At 42.4% G+C, this 10,604-nt stretch overlaps 1 protein-coding gene across 2 annotated transcripts; it reads left to right on the top strand.

The window, feature by feature from the left end:
• Positions 1-1,245: 1,245 nt before the first annotated feature.
• Positions 1,246-9,533, top strand: LOC120061061 (cyclin-T1-like). Of its 2 annotated transcripts, none has more exons than XM_039010575.1 (9): positions 1,246-1,464; positions 2,437-2,518; positions 2,649-2,777; positions 5,519-5,579; positions 6,315-6,377; positions 6,576-6,621; positions 6,903-7,066; positions 7,172-7,242; positions 7,387-9,533. In XM_039010575.1, the coding sequence occupies exons 1-9, from the start codon at positions 1,292-1,294 to the stop codon at positions 8,692-8,694; spliced, it is 2,097 nt and encodes a 698-aa protein (XP_038866503.1). In that variant the 5' UTR covers positions 1,246-1,291; the 3' UTR covers positions 8,695-9,533. The 2 variants fall into 2 exon arrangements, with proteins under 2 accessions (XP_038866503.1, XP_038866502.1); XM_039010574.1 differs by having other exon boundaries at positions 6,567-6,621.
• Positions 9,534-10,604: the final 1,071 nt, after the last annotated feature.

The following is a 10,604-nucleotide window of genomic DNA, read 5'->3' as shown; positions in this document are numbered from 1 at the left end:
CAATTTGTTTAGTTCAAAGCAATAAACATCAATAGTGATGAAAACCTTGTTTCACTTATATTTGTTCAAGATTAACATTTATTCCACTGATGTCTTGATTATAACGAATAGAGCTTTTATTGATAAATGAAATCTAGCAGAGGTAAATGGCAATTATTAACCATGTATGCTGTCTACATTGCTTGTAATTGATATAAGTCAACATCTAAGTATTAAGTATTTGAACATAAATTGCTATGGCTGTATTGTTTTAAAAACCAAATAATGTTGTGGGTCAATGTTACAATGTTTGGTTGGTAACCTCACAGATCATTGCACCTGTACATAGCCCATCTGTAAATAGCCCATCCAACTACCTCATCCCCAAACTGTATTTATTTATTTTGCTCCTTTGCACCCCACTATCTCTACTTGCACATTCATCTTCTGCAGATCTATCACTCCAGTGTTTAATTGCTATATCGCAATTACCTCACCACTATGGCCTATTGTATTGCCTTACCTCCCTTATCTTACCTCATTTGCACACACTGTATATATACTTTTTTTCTACTGTATTATTGACTGTATGTTTGTTTATTCCATGTGTAACTCTGTGTTGTTGTATGTGTCAAACTGCTTTGCTTTATCTTGGCCAGGTTGCAGTTGTAAATGAGAACTTGTTCTCAACTAGCCTACCTGGTTAATAAATAAAGGTGAAATAAAAAATAACATAAAATAAAACCTAACTGATTACAGTTAACGTTTTCTTTTATCAGATTACATGTAACTGATTATGTGTAATCATTCACCCCCCTGGACAACAGATGGTTTCCATCTGAGATGTTGAAGGGTGTAATTGATATCTACATTGACATTGATAACTACATATATTGATGCTCGCCATTGGTCCATGGCCGTTTCTTTAGCGTTGGGGACAACAATTGTTGACAACTGTAGCATTGTAGCTAAGCCTAACTCTTTTCCTAACCTTAACCTCAGTCTCCTAACCAGCAACGCTAATTCACTTGACTTACTTTTTTTACCTGCTGTGTAAACAAATCATCTGTGTTAGAAACCATCAGTCTCATACCGCAGTCACCATAACACCTCATAACATTTGCTGATAGGGAACAACCACATCAAGAAACGCCCCGAACTGCGGTCTGCATTTACACCATATTCGAGATGTTTAGAAATGTTGCTTTGGACAGAGAGGAACCAAAATATTTGCTTTGGGGACACTTGCCGTTCACATAATTGACGTCACTTCCTGTGATCCACAATTTAAAAAATATTGTCCTTCTCAGTAATGGCGGCTTCCTTCCCTTCTCCTTCTGCAATAAACAACAACAAATGGTACTTCACCCGAGAACAGATCGAGAATAGCCCGTCTCGCCGTGCGGGGCTTGATCCAGACAAAGAATTGTCCTACAGACAACAAGCTGCGAACCTTCTACAGGACATGGGACAACGACTTAATGTGTATCTTTTGTCGGGACGATTTGCGCCTGCTAGCGGTTAGCTAGCTTCAAGAGGTTGAAGCCGGTTTGGCGGCATGGCTAGTTGCTAGCTAATATCTGCTATTGTGTTTATAGTTGGGGTGTTATTGTTGATACCACAATTTATTAATGTGCTTGGTATGGACTGGAGTGGTTGCTAGCTAATTGAAACCAGCGGCCCAGACGTGCGACTCGCTAGCAAGGGCCCGGCCATCATTGCGTGTGATTAGCATGGCTAGCTAACGTTGTGTAGGCCTTTGCAGCCGAGGCCTACGCTTCTTTTAACGTTAGAGAACAAAAGCCGAGCAGAGGGACGTTAGAGTTGTCTAGATATTATACGTGGGGTTTTGGTGTATCAAACATTTTAAGAGCATAACGTTATTGGACAAATTGTTAATGCGCTGTTTTGGGAACCTACGCGAGTAACGTTAAAACTAGCTGTATATTTATCTGCTCTATATAACGATGAGTTAACTATAGGCTAACAACACAATAGTTTAAAAACCATGCGTACGTTACATAGCTAACTATTAGACATTGTATTGGTGAGAGGTCCAATGCTGTTCGATAAAATGTCCATGTGAATTGAGATTAAGAAAGTTTAGTACCTATTTTATTTGATACGGTTGGCTTCTTTGTGGCCATTATTTGCTACCTTGTTAGCGACAGCAAACGATCTAACCCACAATGCAGTTCTAGCGAGCGAGATACGTTATCCTACTACGTACCACCACACACATTGCCAACATTTGGAGTAGTTACAGCAGTACTAGATCACTCGGCTACATCCAAAACTAGTTTTGAAAATAAGTTGGTAGCTACTGTTACATAAAATACGCTGTCGTCAATCAAACATACTATTTGTCATTTAACCCTTAAAGTAGTGAGTTCAATCTCACGGAGACGTCAGGTCATATTGTTATGCTATAACCCTTAACCCGTAGCTATGCATCAGGTCCCAGCTAACAATTAATACTGCCATTGTGTATATGCACCGATTCTACATGATCCAGTCATTCACCAGGTTCCACAGAAATGTAAGTACTTTGCACACACTGACATGCTCTTTTGCAAAATGTTGTATCTTATATAGTTTGAAATGAAACATGTAAAATGCATAGCTCTATCAGTACAGCATTTATCAAAATGTCCTATTTTCCCCCCTAGGTCATAGCTCCAGCAACACTATTCCTGGCTGCAAAGGTTGAGGAGCAGCCCCGCAAGTTGGAGCATGTTATCAAGGTGACCCATGCATGCCTCAACCCTCAGGACCCTTCACCAGATGTCCGCAGTGATGTAAGTCTCCATGGTCTGGCCACTCCACTTTGAACTCACTCTGGCACTTGCATGGTGCTCCACAAACTGATTTGGGTATGTTTGTTAGGGATGGGACGATACCAGTATCAATATACTTGTTTGTATCGTGGCAAGGAAACAAAACACTAAGCAGATTTCACTTCTTTAAGAAAACAGCCCTAATGTTGGAAACAAATGTTGTCATCTGGAGTCTAATTTATTTATTTGACAAGCGATAGCACACTATTTTATGTAGCAGGTTTTTAAAGGGTCTGCTTCGTGTTTTCATTTTTGTCAAGAAAAAAATATTGAAATACTGGTATTATCACAGCCATTGGGTGTTTTGAGGCGGTTGTACCTAGGCTTGGGCGGTATACCGAAGTAAATACTGTACCTGCAGTCAACTTGTGCATTACTTTAGGAAATAAAGAAGATTGTGTTCTTCATTTCACCTGTCACATCATTTTTCAATATGAAGCTTACCCATAGTCTCCAGTCACGTGGTGTTTGTTTACAAGCACACAAGAGGCTAGAGCCCAATATTAAGTTAACTATCTAAAATATGCTAAATGCTATGCAGTTGTGCATTTGGTTTGCTAATTTAGTCACTAGTTAGCTATCTAGCTAAGTGGTTAGCTTCATCCAAAATCAAGCTTCGCTTGGTAACAGCAGAGAATCCCCTCCTTGATCAAGATCCTTGCTGTCTTATATTTGTTCTGTGCATGCAGCAAACTGTGAGTAGCCTTTCTGAGTTACTTATATAACTTCACCAGCTGGGACGTCTGTCTTGAAAATAGTTTAGGTCAGAGACTGTATAAAATGTTCACAAAGTGCTCGTTAGCATTTAGTTCTCTATGGGATTTTACCAGGGTTTCCGGCAGGAAAATTTGGCGCCAGACAACATGACTGGCAAGGTTTTAATTGACCAGACATTTGATACATTTACTCTGCGTCCATATGCATTCGGTATGTAACGCATTAAGGTGTCCACCCACGGTGTTCAAAATCACATTTAGATTATTATAATTCATCTTAACAGAATAGAAATTATCCTGTAAAGTTGTAATAAAGTAGAATGAGGTTCATTGCCCGTTGTCTTCGTCCCTGCTTTAAATCATAACTCAATATAATAATAAAAAACATTTAACCTAGAAGAACAACTCACTTACACAGTAATAAAATACCGCTTCAGAATATAATATAATTTGCGTACGACCTGTCCTATAGGCTGTTTGTATGAATATTTGAATTAATAAATAACAAAACACAGGTGTTTTCAATTACAATCTGGGCCTCTAATTTAATTTAGCCTAGCCATGAACATTTTAATTAGGTCTAATGAATAACAAAACATGGGTGTCTACGAACACCAGGGCTGCCCGACTCCCCATTCTCGCTGCGATTCAGCACCACAGCAGTAGAAATAGGCCCCTCTTGGTGGCCACAAAATGAAGAAATTATAAAACTGATGTTGGACAATCAAAATCACAATTTTTTTTAAGGCTGGTTCAAGCTTATTTTACAATACTCCTGTGCAACGAGCCCCGCGCCATGGGTTTATGAAAGCACTTGATTCCAAATCTCAAATGATATCTCACTCTTTTTACAGTTCTATTGGATGATGTTGAGAAATGTTGTATTTATTGTCATTTGAACTATCGTGGGGTTGTGACTCGTGTCATGTGTGACATACACATTATTTATAACAACTCTGTCTCTTACTTCGGGTTGCAATTCCTTTAACTTTACCCAAATTCCCCGGTTTTCCAAAACTCATGGTTAAAAGATTCCTGGAATTACGAGGGAATAAGCAGGAAATCCATCAATTTACAACCAGGATTTTGGGGAAACCAGGGAATTTTGGGAAAGTTAGCAGAATTTTGCATCCCTACTCTTACTATAGGCAGTTGGCTGCCTAGTGATTGCAACATTGTAACTGATGTGAATAGTTGGCAATGATATTTCGTTTCCAAGTGCTACTGAATAAACTCAACTGGAATGCACCAGTTGAGCATGATACACATCATTATGTTAGTCTATCAATCCATTTCAAATCATGACACGGGCAGCATATGTTGATCTTGCTTAGGGCGGCAGCAGAACTGCTAAGACCGGGCCTGACGAACACAATTTGCCTCCAATTTATATGTGTTGCGGCGGACCTTGGCCTGCTCAAAGTGAGCCGCTGCTGTTGGGAAGTGAAAGCTGGCCAACTCTTTGGAGCAGTTTGCGATGCGCATCAGCCTCGTTACTTTGTCCTAACAAAGTTGCTATCTTGAGTCCCTCTGAACTCTGTTTTGGAGAAAGAATCACCTCTTGGCAGGCATGCTGGAAAGGGGGATAATCTACACAATCTTTTCCAATTTTGCCCAGTCGGGGTATACTTAGCTGAAGTCCCTTATGAGGACCTTGCGTCTTTTTGGCCGGTAACAATTTTAGTTATTGGCTTTTCATATTTTTTTATTGGCTTAAAGCTGGCATTTACCTTGATAACGTCCTCGTAACCTTCGGATTAGAGGCTCAGTGGGGTTTGTGTTCAGTGCGGGTATTACAGAATATCCCGGTATGGCGCAAGGTCGGTCTGAAGGTATGACAATCTGGATACCGCCCAAGCTTAGTTGTACCTCCTTGAAGGTAAGACTGCGTTAAGGGAAAGCAAGAGGGTGAGTGAGGCGTAAGGGGTGAGAGAGAATGCCTCCTAGTGAGTAATGCCTGTCTCCTGCCTGTCCTCTCAACCTCAGGCTTACCTGCAACAAGCCCAAGACCTGGTCATTCTTGAGAGCATTATACTCCAGACCCTGGGTAAGTTGGGATGGAAAAATGAATGGGGTCTTTGATTTCACCCCAAACTAGAGATGTGCTGCTTGCCGACACTATTAACCATCTTTGTTCTTGTCCACAGCAGAGTTTTGAGTAGCAGATCATTCTATTGGACGTCACCACATCACCTAGTTCGATATGCTCACTATTTATCACTACTGTCTTCCATTTTTGGTTCCCCACTTTTACAGAACTTTTTCACATTTTCCTTGTGGTTTTATGCCATTCATTTGAGTCGAGTAATTGTGGTGCAGGTTGTGGTGATGGAGGATGTTTTTGTTGTAAGCACATGAGAGCGCAAGTGAATTTAGTACAGTATTGCTAGAATTTGGATTGCGTGCTATAATGGCCATTCCCCACCTATGACCTTTGTCTCAATGAATGGCTTAAATGTAAATGCCAAACTTTTCTTATTCTCTACGCACTCATTCACATTTGTCTTATACAGGGCCTGTCATCTGAAGACCTAATCCAGTGCATTCATTCACTATTTACTGTAGTTCCATAAAACAAGTACATTGGTTTTCCGGGGCAATTATTTATTTTATTGCTCAGTGAGAGTACTGAAATATCCAATAAATTCAGTACCTATTGAGTGAAAATGTGTATTTTGCATTAGCAGGCTCAAATTATCATAGAAAGAGGATTATAGTGTTCTTTTGAAATTGTCTCTCATGGAACCTTTTTTCTGTCTCCCCTCTGCCCTATTCATTACAGCCTTTGAAATCACCATTGACCACCCACATACTCATGTTGTCAAGTGCACCCAGCTAGTCAGAGGTAAGCATCAATAATGTCCCTGTGTAGGCTACTGGTGAAGTTTCCGACCCCTAGTAGTGCTTTTACAAATGACATAACTGGTTCTCGCCTAGTTAAAGGTATTATTTATGCATATTTTAATCACATGTTTTTAATGTCAGTATTTTGAACATAGCCGGTTTTAATTGTATTTTCTTGTTTCTCGTGTTGTTGTTCCAGCGAGTAAGGATTTGGCCCAGACATCATACTTCATGGCTACCAACAGGTATGCTGTTCACTCTGCTGTGTTCAACTTCACGCTTTTAATTTCAGTTCGATATAACATTATTCAATTAAAAATGCAGTGCAACATTGTCTGATCTAAAACAGGAGAGGATCTTATGACCTGTATTTGAATGAAATTACCACTCATCTAAGAGGTGCACCGTCATTCTTTTCATTATATTCTGAAACTGAATCTGTTTCTTCTCCTCCCCCTCTTGTATTTTCCCTGTTTCCATGGATTTTCCTTCTGCTGGTTTATCTGGGACCCAACCTGCTGTGTAGTCTACACCTAACCACATTCTGCCTGCAACACAGCCCGCCCATCGTGGCCTGCGTTTGCATCCACCTGGCCTGCAAGTGGTCCAACTGGGAGATCCCAGTCTCCACAGACAGCAAGCACTGGTGGGAGTATGTGGACAATACTGTCACCCTCGAGCTGCTGGATGGTAAGTTTGATTCAATTTCATTATGCATGTTTGTGTAGTTGTTGGTTAGATTGTATTGTAGGGAACTGAATTGCAGTACCGTTTGTAATACTTTGTGTCCCATAGAGCTCACCCACGAGTTCCTGCAGATCTTGGAGAAGACACCAAGCCGACTAAAACGCATTCGCAACTGGAAAGTAAGTCATAGTTTAACATACTTAATTAACATACATTTTAAATATTTTCATAGCTCCATTTCTTTCAGGTCGCCCTCGCAAAAGGGTCTTTCCTGATTTAAATAAATGTAGCTCTGTCATTGCCTAACTGATTTCTTGTCCCAGGCGGCAGGTCAGACAGTGAAGGGAGGGAAGTCCAAGGTGCCAGAGGACGGCGATCAGACAGATGGCATGATGAGCATGGTCTCCATGTCGTCGTCTGAGACCACGCTGGGCGGCCTGATGAGCCTCTCCAACCCTCTCTCTTCATCTTCCTCCTCCATGGCTCCCATACTACTGGAGCTCAAGTCGACCCTTGGCAGTGGTTCCGACCAGCCCAGCCACGCCGAGCTGCACGCCCCGGCCAAGGTGTCACTGAGCGAGTACCGGGCCAAGCACGCTGACGTCCTGGCTGCTCAGAAGAGGAAGCTGGAGAACATGGAGGCCAGCGTGAAGAGGGAGTACGCCACGGCAGCCCAGGCTCTGATAGGCCAGCAGCAGAGGAAGGAGAAGCACCACCGTGACCAGCAGCAATCCAGCTCCCACCATTCCAGCTCGGCCTCCTCTGACCTCAGCAACCCCTCGCCCATCATCCTCAAGATCCCCCTGGAAAAGGAGAGGGGCGAGCGCAGCTCCCTGAAGATGCGCCTCCCTCTGGGGTCTGGGGGAGGCGTGGGGCACAGTGGAGGAGGGAACAGAGGAGCAGGAGGAGAAAAGGACATCAAAGTGAGAATTCGGGTGCCTGAGAAAGTACGCAGTGGAGGCTCGGGAGAGGAGGGGGGCAAGACTAGGGAGGGAAAGCACCGAGAACGTTCCAACCACCATCATCATCACCACCACCACCATCATTCATCGTCATCTTTTAGCGGTGCTTCTGTCTCTTCGTCCTCGTCTCATAAACACTCAGCCAGTGCTGCTGGAGCTGTAGGAGGAAGCAGCAGCAAAAAAGCCCCCAGTGATTCGTCTAGAATGAGCTCCTCTTCCTCTGTGTCTCGAAAGAGGACACATTCCACGGAGTCCCAGGGCTCCCACTCGTCCAAAGTCTCTAAGTCCTCCAGGAACTCAGCTCACCAGCTGCCTGCTCTTTTAGCTGCCTCTGGAGCACACTCCCTGGGGGCACACCCCACTGACATCCTCCCCTCCCTGGGTCTCCCCTCCCTCCACCAGGGCAACTACTCTCACTCCAAGGGGGACAAGCCGGACACTAACGGACACAATGCAGGTGTTGGCAGCCAGTCGAATGAGTATCAGGACACGTTTGAAATGCTGAACTCTTTACTGAGTGCTCAGGGGGTGCAGCCTGCCCAGCCTCCCATGTTTGATTGCCGGTCTCAGTACGTGGAGTACAGATACAGCGGCGGGTCTAGGGGGGGATCTCGACCACCACCTCTGCCTGCTGAACCTCCACCTCCGCTACCCCCTCTACCCAAATGATCCCTGATGAAGGGGTGAATTACTGACAGTGTATCTGTAGACGCATCCAACCATATTACATAAGATATTTGCTCTGTGAATTTTGTCCCTTTTATGTGTTTGTATGGATCATGTTGTGGTTTTCAACTTGACAGCAAAGAAATGTACTAATACATACTTTTCAGTGCTGAAGTGTCTCCCTCGTCACATCATATTCAATGCATCTGTGGGGCAATGACGGTAGGTGTGAACGAAAAGCTTGCAAAAATATGAAACGAACAAAATTAATTATTTATTCACAATGTAAATACTTTATCATGATATGAACTCAAATCAAATTTTATGGAATGGCGGGCATAATATTTGAGCCATAGCTGTTTTTAAAAGAAAGTCAAACATTACATGTTTGAATGCCTATTAGAGGAAACAAACTTGTTTGCTTCACTTATTACATTTTAAAGTCTTGCTAACAATTAGTCTTTTTCAGAATGTTTTTTAAATATACTATTTATTATTAGTATTGAATGCTTTTGGGGAAGTTTTTTTATTTTTATTTTTTAAATATATATATACTAACAGCCCCTTTCTGCTGTGTTGAACTGAAGGATAGTTGAGTGCTCCTTACACAGGCCTATTTCAGAATGCATGTCTTCAAAGCCATCGTTTTCAAACATTTTGTTTGTTTCATAATACTGTAGTCACTGAGGGTTTTTTAGTCTCCGTTTTGTCAATACTTTTGTTTTGTAATCTCTGCATTATTTTGAACAATTGTTTAATATTAATAATGTAAATTGGTGAAAGTGGACAAATATTTTGTACATTTTGGTAAGAACGAAGTTACTAAAAATCCTGTAAATTGATACGGCTTATATTTTAGTTCCTAGATTTGTGTGTTGCAATCATTGTTTTAAATGGTTGTAAGATGTTAACAGTCAAATGCTTACACTAACATTCAGAGTTTATACTACAGTACATGCACTGCATGGCCAAAAGTATGTGGACACATTCAAATTACTGGAATTTGCTGTTTCAGCCATACCCGTTGCTGACGGGTGTATAGAATTGAGCACACAGCCATGCAATCTCCATATACAAACATAAGCAGTAGACTGGGCCGTACTGAAGAGCACAGTGACTTTCAACGTGGCACTGTAATAGGCTGCCACCTTTCCAAAATGTCAATTTTTCACAGTGTCAAATTTCTGCCCTGCTAGAACTGCCCCAGTCAACCGTAAGTGATGTTATTGCGAAGTAGAAACATCCTAGGAGCAAGAACACACAAGCTAACAAAACTGGACCGTCGAGTGCTGTAGCGGGTAAAATTGTCTGTCCTCGGTTGCAACTCTTACTACTGAGTTCCAAACTGCCTCTGGAAGCAATGTTAGCACAAGTGTTCGTTGGGAGCTTCATGAAATGGGTTTCCGTGACCAAGCAGCCGCACACAAGCCTAAGCTCACCATGCGCAATGCCAAGCGTCGGCTGGAGTGGCGTAAAGCACGCCGTCATTGGACTCTAGAGCAGTGGAAGCATTCTCTGGAGTGATGAATCACACTTCACCATCTGGCAGACCAACAGACAAATCTGGGTTTGGCAGATACCAGAAGAACGCTACCTGCCTGAATGCATAGTGCCAACTAAAGTTTGTTGGAGGAGCAATAATGGTCTGGGGCTGTTTCTCATGGTTGAGGCTAGGACCCTTAGTTCCAGTGAAGGGAAATTTTAACGCTACAGCATACAATGGCATTCTAGACTGTTCTGTGCATCAAACTTTGTGGCAACAGATTGGGGAAGGTCCTTACCTGTTTCAGCATGACAATGCCACCGTGTACAAAGCGAGATCCATACAGAAATGGTTTTCGAGATCGGTGTGGAAGAACTTGACTGGCCTGCACAGAGCCCTGACTTCAACTCCCATCGAACACCTTTGGGAT

Source organism: Salvelinus namaycush, chromosome 16, assembly GCF_016432855.1.
Source record: "Salvelinus namaycush isolate Seneca chromosome 16, SaNama_1.0, whole genome shotgun sequence".
Taxonomy (NCBI): domain Eukaryota; kingdom Metazoa; phylum Chordata; class Actinopteri; order Salmoniformes; family Salmonidae; genus Salvelinus; species Salvelinus namaycush.
The sequence above is the reverse complement of the archived record's forward strand: the minus strand, read 5'-3'. Positions and strand labels throughout refer to the sequence as shown.

Coding starts and splice junctions, on each gene's coding strand:
- LOC120061061 (XM_039010574.1), top strand. CDS start 1,292: ATGGCGGCTTCCTTCCCTTCTCCTTCTGCAATAAACAACAACAAATGG. Junction 2,778..5,518: donor CACCAGATGTCCGCAGTGAT/GTAAGTCTCCAT, acceptor TCTCAACCTCAG/GCTTACCTGCAACAAGCCCA. Junction 6,378..6,566: donor GTGCACCCAGCTAGTCAGAG/GTAAGCATCAAT, acceptor TTTCTCGTGTTG/TTGTTCCAGCGAGTAAGGAT.